Here is a 16,060-nt window from a genome sequence, read left to right as displayed (position 1 = left end):
TGACTGATTTTACCAACAACACTCTTGAGGAGCAGTTTGAAGTCTAATAGGATTTTTGCATCTGACCAAAGAGGGATCCTAGGAACTAGAGAGGCAAGCATGTCTCTTTTATGTTCAGAGAAGAAAAGTGATTGTCTGGCAGTACGAGCACCGTAAAAAGAAGCACAACAGCACCTGGGAGTTCTCTCTAGTTCATGTTTATTAGTCTGCATAGTGACTTATTAGATTTTCTCAACACTGGGAGACCCCTCGGCCCCATCCATCTTACATAGGAATGCAAGTTGACGTGTTTCAATGCCTGTTATAAAAAACAAATACCCTTTAAAAAATCTGATTTAACACATTTTTATTTCACTTTTTTCCATTTCTTTATAAAACAGTCATCTCACTAGCAGCTCTCTCCCCTAGACTAGGGGAGGGGGATGGAGGAGGTTGGGCACCTCCAAAGAAAAGGGAGTTGGGGAGAAGGGCCCAGGGTTACCTCCTGAGGTTCTTCTGGGCCTGTTTCAACAATGTGTCAAAGTCAAGAGAATCAAATTTGCTCTTTACAGGAGCAGGGTCAAAGTCTTCACGGTTGGAGTCTATAAAGGGAGAGAAAGACAAACAGCAAGGTCTCTGAGTACACCTCCCAATCACAGGGTCCTCAAATGGCCAGCAACCTCTCATATCAATAATGGATGGGGCTAAAATCACCTAGATTTAAGTCAAAAGACAGGAGAGCCCCCAATTCTCCTTTCATCCCACCCTAGAGGCTCTTCATGTTTCAGAGGAAGAGAAGTCTGCCCAATTAACCCCCTCTCAAAAGGCTGGGGACATGCTGGGGGAGGAGATGAAGTATACCAAAGGCCTCCCTCCACTCACCAAGATCAGAATAGCTTCTCTTGCAGAACTGCCTGCGGCCCCCAAAGCAGAGATCAAAGGGCTGCTCATCGGCCTGCCTCAGCTTGTGGCCACTCTCAATGGCTGCAAATGCCTCCTCGGCATAGCGGTAAGTGACGAAGCCATAGTTGTCACTGGTGGGGAGGGTGAAACAGAGGCTGAAATGGCTATTTGGCCATGTGCCATGGAGAAGAGAGCTTCTCAGGGTACAGTGAGGGTCTGGGGTGGTTCTTCTCATTCCCCAAACGGCCAAACCTCTAACTTCTATATAGAAAAGAAGGTATCCTACATTGCCCAGCTCACCAGAGCAACCAAGAAAGACAAGAAGCATGAAGGTGGATAAATGGGACAGAAAGGACGTCCTGACCTTAGGGCCCAACCTCACCCTTGGACACGGAAGTGGATGGTGCACTCCTCAATCTCTCCAAAAACAGAGAACCTCTGTTTCAACTCTGACCGAGTCATGCGGCCAGGTATCTTCCCAATGAAGACCACTCTTCTCTCTTCCTATGTTAGGTCAAGGAAAATTGACGTATGATGAGCCAGGGCCACAGCTGCAGGTGGCTCTCTATGCTCGTGGCTTAGGGATAAGCCCCCTCCCTCCCAGGACCTGTTCCTCTACTCACTATTGCACGTTCCTTCTGCAGAACTCTCTGCCTTTGGTAATGGTCATGTGAACGGTAAGAACTGTACCTAACAAGAGAAGGAAGTGCCATCAGCTCCCCAAGGCATTAGATAGCTCAAGTCTCAGAACTCTCAGGCATTTGCATCCGAGATGCACAGACTCCCTGAAAAGAGGCTCACCGCCGCCTCCTGTCACTTCTCCGGCGGGGGGATGGAGAACGGGACCGGCTTCGGGAACTAGATGATGAGGATGAGGAAGACGAGGAAGATGATGATGAAGAAGAGGAAGAGCATCTTCGGGAACGTCCAGAGGAACTGCAACTGGACCTGGAGAACAAAGGGGCATGCAGGAATGCTGAGAGGGATGCAGGTATATTCCACTTACCTTGCCTTAGCCTCAGCCCTGCCTCCCTCTCCCGAAGCTCAGAACCAAAGGCAAAGCAGAGCAGAAAAGGTCTAGAAGAACTCTTCACAGATGACCAAACTGTGAAGCTCATGAACTTGAGATGTTTTAGCACAGATCATATTTATTTTTAATTATGCAATTAAAAGTGGAAAAATAGGAGTTCCTGCTGTGGCACAATGGGATGAGCAGTGTCTTGGGAGTGCTGGAATGCTGGTTTGATCCCCAGCCCGGCACAATGGATTAAAGATCTGGTGTTGCCGAAACCATGGCTTAGGTCACATGTGCAGCATGGATATGATCCCTGTCCCGGGAACTCCATATGCCGTGGAGGCAGCCAAAAATGGAAAAATAAAAAAAAAAGAATAGAAAATGGAAAAATACTTATCAGGAAAAAAAATAATGGAGACTCAGATAAAGGACTGGGACCCTAGGTCTTACAACTGGGCCCTAGCTGTGGGGGCCAAGCAGACCTGGGTCTCTGGAACCCTGTTCCCCTCATATGTCCAATAGGAGTGCTATGACCATGGCATAAAGGGAAGGTGACTGTGCTAGACCTAAAGTAGGGGACATTTCTGAAAATAGGCTTTGCCATCAAACTCAAGAATTCTTCATTAAGTGGGAAAATTTGGGTCTATTACTGAAAAAAAGGTATTGCCAGGAAATAAAATAGAGGAGGCCACAGTGATACCCAAAGGAACTGCCCCAGACTCTTTCCTCCAAAGATAATTAAAGGAAGGACTGTTTGCCATTAACAACCCACTAGCCCACCATCCTGCATACCAAGAAAATACCAGAAATGAGGACTGATACAGTATGCAAAGGAACCAACTGGTCAAGATCAAACCATAATGGTCTCCCCAAGGCAGGTCTCCAGGAAGCGGGAGACCTCAGAGATATCCCAGACCTCAAAGATATCCAAAACCCCAAATGGGGGTAGAAGCTATCTTCTCACAGCTTGCCTCCTTCAACAATCCAGCAAAGGGGAAGAAGACATAAGCCAAAGACAGAAGTAGAAGCCTTAGTGCCTGAAGTATCAAACCCAATGTGCAAAAGCTTTCAAAATAAACCAGAGGAGAGTATATGAACTTCCTATAGGTGGAGAGGACCTAACAGGCCATCAGAGCTCACCTTCGCCACCTCTTGTGTGGGGGGGAGAGGGACCTGGACCGGGATCGGGATGAGGAAGACGACGATGAGGATGAGGAGGAAGATGCTTCGCTGGTCCGGTTGGACCCAGAGCTGACAGATCTGCTGCTGCGGCCACGGCGGCCCTGCCAGCCCCGGCCTGGGGGGCTAGTTGACCTGCAGGCTTTTCGGTAACAGCGCACTGACCGCTGCTTGGCTGAGGGCTCAGGGTGAGTCCTAGTGTTCATGTCATTCCGGCAGGGTGAGGCCTCAGGGGACAGCAAGGTGGGTGGGGCAAGGCAAGAGGCTGGGGGATCTGCCTGCTCGTTGCTAGTCCTGTGATCAAGTGGTTCCTGGGAGGCAGCTGTGGAAGGGGGCAGGGGGGTGGCTGGACCCAGGGATAAGACGGGTTTGATGGTGATGTCCTGATGGCGTTTGACGTTCCATCGGGAGCCCACCTCTGGAATGACTAGGGCGGGCATCTTTTTTGGGGGGGTCCTGCTCCGGACACAATAGTCATGGTCCCCAGAGCCCACATGGACTGGACTAGGGCCATGGACCCCTTCTTGGAGGCAGGCTGCAGCTGGATGTTTGGCCTCTGTAACTCCTTCAGGCTTCAGGGTTCCCTCCTGGGCGGTGGACTTAGGAGATTTGGCTTTGGCCAGCAGTGAGACAGCAGCCAAGGGCTTCCATAACTGATGGGGAGGGGTAGCTGGAGGGGTGAGCCCTGTGAGGGGAGGGAGGATGGAGATAGCAGGATGAATCCGATTCTATATGTCTAAGCACTGTGTATATAGACTCCAGAGACCCCCACTTCATCTCACAAAAAACATACTAAAAATGGTCAACAGCCCAACTTCTCCCCATGTTTAAACTGCTCCTTCCCCTGAGTTCCCCATCTTGGAGACCAGCAAGAGAAACCCAACAAACTGGGGTCTTCCGGACCAAACCTAGCTGGTGGCCAGGTCCTATCTGTTCTACCTCTCCATTCTTAGACCCACCCACTGCCCCCAGCACTGCCTAACTTCTGGGCCACATCTCGCCTGGATTCATGTAATCATCTCCCAACAATCTCCTACCTCAGGCATCATACCCATCCACTTGTCATCTACATCCCTGCTGGAAGGAGCACCCAAAAACCAAACTGGTGAAGTTTTTTCAATTGCTTCTTCAATATACAAGATAAACTCCAAACAGCTTGACATGGCATTCAAAGTTCCCATAACCTGACCTCAAACTTGCCACTCCAAATCTCTCTCTTGCTTGAGCTCTGCCCACCACCCTGATCAGCACTACACTCCAGCCAAAATGAACCACTCACAATTTCCCAGAACATACATGGCTGGGTTTGCTTTTTCAGTTCACTCAAGCTGTTCCATCTACCTAGAATGCCCCATCTCCTAAATTTACCTGATTGGTGTCAGTGATTTGCTGCCATCCCCTCTGCTTTGGGGATTACCTTCTATGTAACCCTGCCCTGACTGCGCCCTTCCAGAGCCCACTATAAATCACACAGGCTTCTGTAAGACACAACCTCTGATACTCAACATGCTCATGTGTTTACACATCTGCTCCCTGAACTATATGAACCTTAAGAATGAGGATCAGATCTCTGTATCCCCAACACCAACACACACTTGGTGCAGAGTGGGTTCTACACACATTTGCCACAGAAACTAATCAAAGGCAGAGTTCCCCACCCTGAACCCACCTGCCACGTTGGCCAGCTCTGGGGCTTGTAACCGGTCTAGGGGCCTCTTCTCCTGGGGAGTGTCAACGCTGCTGGCGGGGGGGAAAAGGGAAAGCCTGATTCATTGCCTCCTCAACATCTTGTACATCTGCTTTCCTCACAGAGCCATGGGAGAGGGGTGTTGAAAGGAATGGGGGGCACAAACTGCCCCGATCATTCCCTTCCAGCATAAAAGAGATCTTAGTGACTGAATTATACACAGGGTGGATCTCAATTCTGTTCTGCCCAATTCCTGGAGGCAGGCTATGACCTTGAATACCCCCACCTCCTTCATGACAAGAGCCTCCTGTGCCTGGCTCAAACCAACCCAAAAGCACTGTGGAGGAGAATGCTTGGCCGAATAGGATGGTATTCCACAAACATGAGAAATGAAAAAGGCCTCAGAAGAATGGGGAATAAGCAGGTCCAGGATGCCTGTGTCCTCCAAGGAGTCAGGGGAGCCCTAGCCATGAACATCCTCCCCTACCTTTCCTTACACCTTCACCCGTGCTGAACAACCCTAAAGTCTGCTAAATAAAGGAAAGAAATCCCCAAAGGCATGACTTGCCAGAAGATAAAAGGCATCACCATTTGGAACCCCAGACTGGAATCAGTCAGAAGATGGTACATATATATCCTCCTACCTCGCCACCCAAGAGAGTGCCCAGTAGTGACGGGCTGAGCAGGGAGTGGGGAAACAGGAAAAGACTCTAGAGCTGACTAAATGTCCCTGTGACAGAGGCATCCAGTTGACAGTCCTGGAGCGCCGGCCGGCTGCTGACCAACAGCTGTAGGGTAACTCGCTCATGTCTCCATACTTACCCTGAGTTTCCTACAGCCAGGCTGTCAGCAGGAGCCGGGGGAGGACACTCTTTTTTGGCTGCAAAGAAACCATATTAGTTAAAAGCCCAACCAGATGTTCCATATTGAGGAGGCGCAGGACTGGCTTCAAGACCCAAAGGAGGAAAATCCACTCTGCCTACACATTTCACTGGGGAGAGATCCATTCTCCTCCAGTAGGTGGCCAAGTACTAGTTTTAATCAGGTCTCTGCTCAGAAACACCCACAGTCCCCCACCGAATCTGAGTTCAAATCCAAATTTCTAAGTCTAGTAGTATTCCAGGTCCTATATAACCTCCTAACTTCTTTTTTGTCTTTTTTTTTTTTAATTTTAGGGCCGCACCTGCAGCATTTGGAGGTTCCCAGGTTAGAGGTTGAATCGGAGCTACAGCTGCCGGCCTATGTCACAACCACAGCAACGCCAGATCCGAACTGCGTCTGCAACCTACACCACAGCTTGTGACAACGCCGGATTCTCAGCCCACCACATGAGGCCAGGGATTGAACCTGTGTCCTCATGGATGCTACTCAGATTCATTTCCACTGAGCCACGATGGGAACTCCCTAACTAACTTCTTAGTCTTGTAACCTACTCTTGATCCGCATTTATATTTTCTACTTTACCAATTCAGGAGTCATTTCTGCAGATTCTTCTCCCCATAAGTTCCTAGAGTACAGGACATAGTATGCTCCACAGTTCCTAGACCCAGGCCTTGTACTGAGAAGCTGAGCTAGCTAGCTATCCACTGCCTTCCAAATATACCACAGGCAATCTTCCTATCCTCTGCCTTTATTCACCACCGTCTCTCTGAATTCCTGTCTTCTTCTTTTTTTTTTTTTGTCTTTTTGTCTTTTTGCCATTTCTTGGTCCACTCCTGCGGCATATGAAGGTTCCCAGGCTAGGGGTTGAATCGGAGCTGTAGCTGCCAGCCTACGCCAGAGCCACAGCAACGCGGGATCTGAGCCGCGTCTGCAACCTACACCACAGCTCACGGCAACACCGGATCCTTAACCCACTGAGCAAGGGCAGGGACCGAACCCACAACCTCATGGTTCCTAGTCGGACTCGTTAACCACTGCGCCACAACGGGAACTCCTGAATTCCTGTCTTTCAAGTAGCTCGAGAGCTACTTCCCTCTAGAAAAATGTTCCCAAAGAACCCAACCCACTTGGATCTCCTCATCCATCCACTTTTTTTTTTCTGTGGGGTGGGGGAAGGGCACTGTGTGCAGCCACTTGGATCTCAGTTCCCAAACCAGGGACTGAACCCAGGCCACAGCAGTCAAAGTGCCAAGCCCTGACCATTCCACCACCAGGGAACTCCCCCATCCATCTACTCTTTACAGTTCTTGCCATGTTGTACCCACCACCCTCTCCCTGGCTTAGATTGTGTCACAGGTGATTCCTGTCTTACTATTCCAATTAGGGGACTACTCTAGTGGCTGAGACTACTCATCTCCCTCCCCTCCCCTCCCCACCTAGTTTAAGCAACTACAGGGCTGGGCCCAAAGGAAATATCAACGAAAGGGGCTGGAGCAAAGTTACCCAGGTTCCCTCACCTTCTGATTTCTCAAACTGCTCCAGCAGACTGGACAGGTCCGAGGCCTCAATTCCTGTGGAAGCACACAACACGGGATTGAAAACCAGCCCCTACCTATCAACGGAGCACACAGGTCCCAGAAGTCCCAAATTACCTCCCTTCTCCTATATGCTCCCCCTGCCCACTGTACTAAGTAAACCAAGGCAGCAACACAAAGCAGGAAGGGATCGAACTAAGCCAGGCTTCTACCTCGGAAGAACTCTCCAAAGAAGTTCAACAAAGGCCAGCCCCATCAAGATGGTTAACCCTGTTTTACAGAGGACACTCCTCACATAACCCCCATGCCATTCCTCACACCAGTGAACCATGTAGCACTCACCAATCTCACTGATGAAAGCCTGCACCACGTCCTCAGGACCCTGGGTACGTGGGGTAGGCAGAAAGGACAGTTTCCTTAGACGGGCTGGGTGGACAGCAGGCAGTTTGGTGGCAGTGCTCTGCCTTGGTGCAGGTGTAGGAACAGCCTTGGCAGCAGGAGAGGGAGGCTTCTCCTTGGGCCTAGTCTCCAGGGGCTCAGGCTTTAGCCTCTCTGATGCAGGCTCAACAGCCACACTCTCAGCAGACAGACATGGGGGAGCCTTAATCCGAGGGCTATGCACCGGGGAGGACACCTTGTGTTTGGAATGGGGACATGCAGGCACCGGTGTGACCTCCACTTTGGTGGGCTCTATTTGGGGAGCTCCCTGGCCAGCTGCCCCAAGACTGAGGGGAGGAGCCATTGGCACAGTTAGCACATTTTCAGGAGGGCCAACTGGGATGCCACTGGGCTCCACCTTGGATTGAGGAACAGCTCTCCCAGCAGAGTTTAGAGGCAAAGGAGGTGGGGGAACAGTAGGCCAGAATGGAGGGTGTTGCAGCCCTGGGCCCCATCCCAAGGGCCCATAGGTACAGCTGGAGCTATAAGGTGGAACTGTGGCAGGAGGAGGCACCCAAGGCACATTGCAAGTGGGGGGCACAGCATAGGTGCCAGGAGTACCAGACACAAGGGGCACTGTTGGTGGGGGGGGTAGGCAAGGATAGCCAGAAGGGGACACAGGGGGATAACAAGGCCAAGGGGGTACAGGGGCATAGTGAGTATAGGGATCAGGTGGCACTGGCCCCATAGACATCGGAAGACTAGGAGGCTGCAAGGGTGGTGGGGGCAAACTGGGGACCCCTTGCCCACTTGTGGGAAGAGGCAGCATGGGGGACATGCCCAGGCCACCTGTGGGAAAAGGCAGAGCAGTGGGCACCGTGGGGGGCATGGACTGTATAGCAGGTGGTGGAAGTCTCGCCGGCAGTAGCATCTCTTGGGACGGCACCTGCTCAGTGGGAGTTGAGGCCACAGGTTTGCTTGTAGGTGGCTCAGGACTAGGAGAAGCAGGGCTAGGACCCACAGGCGCAAAGCAAGCCTCAGGAGGAGCCTCAGGGCTTCTCTGCAGAGCCGTCTTCTTGGCTGGAGCTGGTGGGATGACAAGACAAGGGATGTCTGCCAGCCCTGTAGGAGTCTCTGGGAGGCTGGGCCACTTCCCAGCTGGGGGCTGGGGGTTCCGCTCTTCTGCCTCCGCTTGGCGCTGCTGCCTTCGGCGCCGATACTCAGACAGGCTAAGAGGCCGAGGCCTGGCTTCCTGGGTTGTGGCACTGGTACCACTTTCCCCCTTTAGAGTACCTGCGACCTCTTTGACTTCAGGGTTGACAGCCTTTGGGAGGTCTGAAGATTCTGACTCCAGAAGCTGCGGGGGTGAACTCCCCTGGGCTGATGACACCGCACCACGCCTGGGATCAGTTGGCCTAGACTTAACTAGCACAGGGTCAACTGGAGCCAAGTCACTGGAAACAGAGTCAACTTGTACTGGGTTGGCCAGGACAGGGTCAACTGGAGGCAAGTCATCTGAGATGGGAACAACCACTACAGGGTCAATTGCTACAGGGTCAGTCAGGACTGGATCATTAAGCACTGAGTCGGCTGAGAGAGCATCAACCAGCTCTGAATTGGCTGAAGCAAGGTCAATGGGTACAGGATCAGCTACAACAGAGTCAACCACGGTGGAATCAGCTTCAACAGAGTCAAGTGGCATGGGATCAGCTTGAGCAGAGTCAACCACTGAAAGATGGGATGAAACAGGGTCGGCTTGGATGGGGTCAACCAGGCTGGGGTAGAGATCTAGAGGACTTTCTTTAGCAGGACTAGCTTCTCCAGTACTACCCTGCAAGTTCCCATTCCCAGAGCTGGGCTTCTCCAAGGTAGCTGCCCAGGCCCGAGCCCAAGCCCGGGGCTTCCCTCTACCATGAGGAGGCCCAATCTCTCTTTGAAGGTCCTCCTGAGGCAAGCTGCCTCCCTGAGAGGCCACCTCTGTAACTGCTGTAGACTGCCCACGAGAAGCTGACCTCAGCCTCCTGGTATAGCCTTCGGCACAGGCAGCTGGCTGCTCCTTGCTCTTCTTTCTCCTGCCTTTTCGAGCTCTCTGGGAACTTAGCATTGCATTAACTGGAGGGTTCTGAGGCCCCTTGGGTGCCACTGGTTCTGTGATCTCCCTGGGCTCCAACAAGCAGGCCGACTCCAGCTTTTCCTTTGAGTCCGGTGACAACCCCTCTTTCTCAGGGCAGAGGGCTTCCTTGGGCGCAGCAGCCTCCGCTTCTGCCTCCAGTGTAGGCATGAGCAGCTGCAAAGCTGGACTGGCATCTAGTGTGTCATCCAGGATCACAGACTGGGGTCCAGTAGGGATCTGCCGCACGACAACTGGGATCTCCAGGTCATTGCCAGCTGTGGCCGCCTGGCCCACAATCTCCAGCACCACACAATCCTCAGGCAGAGTCAAGTCATCTGGCTGCTCCTGAAGCTCATCCTCGAGTGCTGTCAGGTGGGTGAGGCTGGGCAGGCAGTATGGGTGCATGGCTCGCACCAGTTCACTCAGGGAGGAGATGCTCTCGTCACCAGCTGCCTGTACGGCCATCTCTGCTGCTGCTGCTCTATCTTCCTCCTCGGGACAGGCCAGGTGCATGGGGAAGTCTGGGATGCTGCTCACAGAGTTATCAAGCTCCCCAGCAAGCATCTCACTGCTGAAACCAGCCACCTCCTCCTCTTCCTCCCCGTCACTACGCTGCTGAGGAGGAGGGGACTGACCCCAGCGGGGTCTTGATCTTGGAGGTCTCCAGCTAGGAAGCTTGGGGGAGGAAGTCTCTAAGAAGGAGGGTGGAGAAAAGTCCCAAGGGGCATCTGAGAGAGACATCTCAACCTACAGGAGAAAAGAAAAGCCGCAGGAGTTTTTTCCCAATAATTTATTTTTCTGGACCTGTCCCACATCCTCCTCCCCACTGGGAGGCCATAAGGCTCCTTAGGTCAGGCTTACCCCACTCACTCTACTACTGCCCGTGCTGGGCCCCAATGGGTCAGTTGGGGTGATGAGGTCACGTTCGGGGGGTGTCCGAGAGAGGCTGAGCAGCCTGTGCAGCTAAAAGAAGAAAAATGACCTGAGATGAGTTTGTGCTTCAGAACTACATGAAGAGGCCCAGGGACATGATCCTAACCACTGCACCAACCACACATCCCCTCCCCCTCATCCCACACTTACAGAGGAGCCCTCCCGAGGTGACACAAGCAGCTCCGAGTCAGGAATGCTGTCAAATGGAGACAGGTTCTCGGAATCTGCATTGTCCAAAATCTCTGTCAGAGCTGTGAGCAGCGACACTTCATTCTGGTCCTCCAGAGATAACCTGCTCTGCTCAGGAAAGACAACAGCAAGGTCCCACCATCATCCTTGATGACCTGCCAGGCCGCTGAGAAGGACTGCCAAGAGAATCAGTCTCCCAGGCTCAGGTCAGCTCAATTTGCCAGAGAGAGAGCAGGGTACCAGGAGGCATTTACTCATTCACTACCAGCCACCACCTCTCTAGTGTCAAGAGACCTGTCAAAATTGATTCTTGAACTTATGCTTCATACTCCCTCCACCCCCAGGTAAGATGCGGGATGCTTAGCAGACAACCTTGGCTAAGCTGGAAGTGGACTTAAGACAAAGATTAGAAACCTCTGGACATGTAAGTCAGAGGCCCAGGCAAGGGGAAAGGCCTTGGACTTCGGTTAGGTCCAGCAAGGTATCCTTTTACATGAGATATAACCTGGCAGTCTGTAGCCCAACTCTCACTTAGAAACAAAAATATACTTCAAAGACTCCAGTTGGGTAACCAGGAGCCAAGGTTCTGGGACAGCAAAGCCACTAAGTCCCAGACAAAGCTCTTACCTGAAGACCTCCAAGCCCAAACCCAGCTCACCTCTCCAAGGCTACCAAAATCCTCAATGAGGGAGATGAGAGAGGCATCCATATAGCTGTGCATGGTCCCCAGCAGTGTGCCATCCTGCAGTATCAACTCTTCCATCTCCAGGTCCTTGTCCCTCACACAGGGTCCCAGCCGAGACAGACTGACAAAGCCAGAATCATCCCCTTCCTCATGAAGCAGCACCTGGGGAAAAGCGGGAGAAAATCAGAAAGGCACAGTGAAGGCTACAGGGCATGAGCTGATACACTCTGTAAAGCAGCTCCACCAACGGCCTGGGACTCAGCAGGAGCCCCACGGCCAAACCTTTGGACTTGCTGGACTGAGAGAAGTACAACCTATGAGCCAAAGCCCCAATCATATGGCAGTGTTCAAGGACCTTCCAGGAAAAAAAAAAGTTGTAGACTCCATGTAGAAACACTTGGAGGAGTTCCCGTTGTGGTGCAGTGGTTAACGAATCTGACTAGGAACCATGAGGTTGAGGGTTCGATCCCTGCCCTTGCTCAGTGGGTTAAGGATCAGGCGTTGCCATGAGCTGTGGTGTAGGTCGCAGACGTGGGTCGGATCCTGCGTTGCTGTGGCTCTGGCGTAGGCTGGCAGCTACAGCTCCGATTGGACCCCTAGCCTGGGAACCTCCATATGCCGCAGGAACGGACCAAGAAATGGCAAAAAAACAAAAAAAAAAGAAACAAACACTTGGAGCCACACAAGATTGTTAAACTGGGGAATAAAAACATCAAAAAGACCAAGATTGTTCAGAAGAGTCATCTGCTGGCAGTGGTGAAGACAGACCTCTAAGGGGCACAGCAAAGAAGAGGCCAGCAAGCAACAATTCCAGCTATAACCGCTTTAACTCTCTCAAAGCCCACTTAGGGCTTTCTTCTCTGCTTAAATCCCACGTTTTTCAAGAAGACACCTGAGGCTTCCCCAACCCATCTCTCCTTACATGTGTGAATTCATGCCTTTCTGTATCACTCACTTTTCTGGCAAATCACATCCTACTCCTTCCTACTCCCTCCCACCCCATGACCTTCCTTGCACCATTACTTAAACTAGATTCCAAGTTCCTTTGGGGCAAATAGCCCTCTGTATCGTATCAGTTTATATTCTTCTTGGCTCTCGGAAGGGTTTAAACTGCTTATACTTCTTGAACATCCATGATGCCCAGCACAGTGTATCACTGTATACACAGCTGACAGTCACACTTATCTCACACTTGTATTTTGAAGGCCCTACAGGGTGCCACCCAACCTCTCCAAGGAAGTTGCCAGGGAAATGTCTCTTCCCTACCCCTACCAGGTAGAACAAAAGAAGGGGAAGCCTGATTCTGTGGATAGAAAAGCCCCACCCCACCTCTTCCCTGAGAACTAGCAACATCTTCAGCCTTGTCAAGCAGGGAGCCACCCGCCCAGGCCTGTCAAGTGTGGGCGTGGGCAGGGCCAGAAGTGGCTGGAAGGGCTGGCAAGGCCAGAGGCCAGAAGCAGGGGTACCTCCACTACAACAAACTACAGATAATATAAAACTAGAAAACAGGAACAAACACAAAACCTCTCCTTTGCAGCAAAGGGAAACTCTGCACCTCTTCCAAAAGAAAAACAGCAACAGGTATGACTGCACACACCCCCTCCTAACCAACCTGAAGAGTTACAATGCCCAAAGAGAGGAAAGGATAGATAGGGACACTTTAGGAGGCCAGGCCCAGAGATGAAGTGAAAGGTGGCAGGTTTAGGCACTAACTCCTCCCAGGCCTTCACAATCCAGTAATTACAACCAGCAGCTGAATAGCACCTGGCTCAGCAAACACTCCTAGGTGAGCAAGGAGGCTACATCTTGATTTGCCACCTACCTGACTCAGCCACTAGGCCAGAATCTCAAGACAATGCCCAGCTTTAGGAACCACTCATCACCACTTCTATTAGGCAGGTACTAGAGCCCCAGTCAGAAGCACCCCCCCCCTCTTCACCTGACCTCTCCCATCCCTCCCCTCAATCCCCAAACAGCACAGTTTTCAGAGAACCAAGATCATCTAGGGGCTAAGCCCAGGCTAAAAGTGAACCAGCCAACAGCATCTCTAACTTTAGCAACCTCCCAACTGGCTTTCCCACATTCAGTTTGTCCCTGCAGCATTCAAAGCCAGCTATAAACTTTAAAATACACATTTGATCATCTCTTGAGACCCTCCCTAATCCCCTCAAGGGCATCTTCCTGCTCTCAGTGTTAGGTTTAAAATCCTTAAGTGCTTTTCAGCATGCCATGGGCATGCCCTCCCCCCCCAAAAGGCTTTCAGTTGTCCTGGTATTCCCCACCAGACTCCTCCAGTGTGCCAGTGTGTCTTCTCTCACTGCTGTCTCTGTACACACCAGCCATATGTCTCGGTTTTGCCAGTAAGTCATGTTCTCTCTCCCACCTCAAGGCCTTCATATACTATTCCATCTGAGGAAAACTGCCCCCCCCACCCCCGCCCTCTGCCCACATATACAGTCTCAGCTTAAAATGTCCCTTCCCAGACACCGGAGATAGATTACTGCTGCTGATTATATAATCCCATAAAGCATATTGCCGTGCTTTCCTTTTGTCCCAGTCATTATTTACTATCTGTCTAACAGGATAAAAACATAAGATCCTGGAGAACAGGCACCATGTGTGGTTCACCACAGTATCCCATGTCTGAATACAACAGAATCCCAATAAACAGCTGGTGGACTGACTAGCTTCCACATACTCATCTCAGTCTACGTGTCTGCAGTGAACGATCTCTCCATGAGACTCTCTGCAACCCCAAATGACCACCTAACTTGGATTAGAGCTGGATCATGGATCCTTCCTGCCTCTCCTCAAAGAGTGGGCAGCACCAGCTCCACAAGATGTGGCCTCTGAGAAAGGAAGAGTAAAGGGGGTAGGCAGCTTCCAAGTTAGAGCCCCAGAAGCCATTCACCCCAAGGCAAGGGCCTGGATTGGTCTACCAGAAATGACATTACCTGGCAGCTTGCAGCCCAACTCCCATCTAGAGAGAGAGAGAGAGAGAAAAAAAAAAAAAAAAAACTTTCAAGGACTCAGCTTAATTGCTTAAGAGAGATAACAGCTCTAAGTCTTGCCCACCTCCACTCTGGGTGGGAACTTTTAAGAAGTGCTGTTAAAAAGTGGGACGATAACACTTTTAAGAACTGGAGGCCAAGAAAAGAGAATGTGACTTCTCCCCATTCAATAAACATTCAACTAGTGTGAACTGTTCTCAAATCCCCTCCAAGTTTTGCTTTCCCCAGGAAAAATTCCAGAGACGCTTAACAGACCATTTCAATATGTATGTGTCAAGGCACAGGAGCAGGCCTTAGTTGCCTCCCCAAGAGATGCTGGAGGAAGAAGTGAGGGAAGGAGAGAGGATTCTTTCCCTTACTTCAGCCTGTCCCATGTAAATGTTGACACTCCTCATGCCCCTTAAATCACGACTGAGACAGGACTGCAGGCAATCAAAATGCCAGTGCCCATGACTCACAACCCACCCCAAGCCGGTCAGGCAGAAGCCGCCCCAAGCTCACTCCACGGCCCTCCAAACTCAATCCTCTACCCTCCCTAACACACTCCGCCCTCCGCAAGAAACTACCCAAGGACTACCCGCACATCTGGAAAGTCCTTCACCATCCGCACATCAGGCAACCCATACCAAAGCAAAAGGAAAAAAAAAAAATGCTCCAAGGCTCTAGACAACGTTGATTCTGGAAACCCCTACCTTCCTTCCCAGCCTGGGGTCCCCAGTCCCGACAGGAGATGGCGGGACCGATCGAGACACACCCAGTTCCTGGCAGTGCGGCTCCAACGCAGATACTAGATGCCCGGCAGCCGGGAGCAGGAGCCACGTGGACATCCCTTCCCCACCCCCACGTGGACCCGCGGCCGGCGCCCCCCCCACCCCGCCTAACCCACGTGGGTGTCGGGGCCGCCTCGAGGGGGAGGGGTAGCAGACAAGTTCTCCCGGGAAAATCGCTCCCCCCACCCCACGTGGCTCCGAAAGGTACTGCGGCGCTGGGCTAAGGGCACCCCCACTAAGGATCCCAAGAAGGAGGTCTTACTCTATGACTCCAAGTACGAATCCCTGACCTCCCTCCCACCACCACGGGCCATGTTTCCGACACCCAGCTCTGCCCCTATGGCGTTCCGGAGGAATGGCCTTAAGGACCCTGCCTCTGTCCGCATCCTCCCAGCAGACCCAGGTCTGCTCGGTCCGACCCGTCTCCTGTAGCGACCCGGCATCGACTCCCGAACGCTTCTTCCCTTTTCCTGTGGCGTCCACGTGTCACCGCCCGGCACACGCCGCTCTGCTGCCAGCCCCGGGCCGCCCGCCAGTCTCTCACCTGCTCCCCGCTGCTCACAGCACCCACAGTGCCATACGGCGCTTGGCTCCGACTCCCCCAACCGCTGCTGCGTACCCCACCGCCAGGGTCGGGGCCGGGGCCCCCACTCGGAGGCGGCGCGACTCCGTCTCTCCGTGCCCGGCGCGCCGCCATCTTGGCCCCTGAACACCCAGCGCAGCTCTGATTGCCGGCGCCGCCTCGCCCAGCCGATTGTGGGAAGGGAACTACAACTCCCGAGAGACACTGCAAGACTACGA

At 52.2% G+C, this 16,060-nt stretch overlaps 1 protein-coding gene across 4 annotated transcripts; it reads right to left on the bottom strand.

Annotated features, from left to right (window-relative positions):
* Positions 1-181: 181 nt before the first annotated feature.
* Positions 182-15,997, bottom strand: PPRC1 (PPARG related coactivator 1). Of its 4 annotated transcripts, none has more exons than XM_047760094.1 (14): positions 15,804-15,997; positions 11,452-11,640; positions 10,755-10,901; positions 10,542-10,634; positions 7,523-10,418; positions 7,163-7,216; positions 5,586-5,643; positions 4,746-4,816; positions 3,038-3,761; positions 1,684-1,830; positions 1,506-1,572; positions 1,265-1,386; positions 862-1,013; positions 182-581 (listed from the first exon to the last, which is right to left on the bottom strand). In XM_047760094.1, exons 1-14 carry the CDS (start codon positions 15,954-15,956, stop codon positions 478-480), a joined length of 4,977 nt encoding a protein of 1,658 aa, XP_047616050.1. In that variant the 5' UTR covers positions 15,957-15,997; the 3' UTR covers positions 182-477. The 4 variants fall into 4 exon arrangements, with proteins under 4 accessions (XP_047616050.1, XP_047616048.1, XP_047616049.1 ...); XM_047760092.1 differs by having other exon boundaries at positions 10,533-10,634; positions 15,804-15,996; XM_047760093.1 differs by having other exon boundaries at positions 4,746-4,813; positions 10,533-10,634; positions 15,804-15,996.
* Between the last annotated feature and the right edge of the window lie 63 nt (positions 15,998-16,060).

The sequence above is a fragment of the Phacochoerus africanus genome, chromosome 15 (assembly GCF_016906955.1).
Source record: "Phacochoerus africanus isolate WHEZ1 chromosome 15, ROS_Pafr_v1, whole genome shotgun sequence".
Lineage (NCBI taxonomy): Eukaryota > Metazoa > Chordata > Mammalia > Artiodactyla > Suidae > Phacochoerus > Phacochoerus africanus.
Note: the sequence above shows the minus strand (reverse complement) of the source record. Positions and strands in the feature narration are given on the sequence as shown.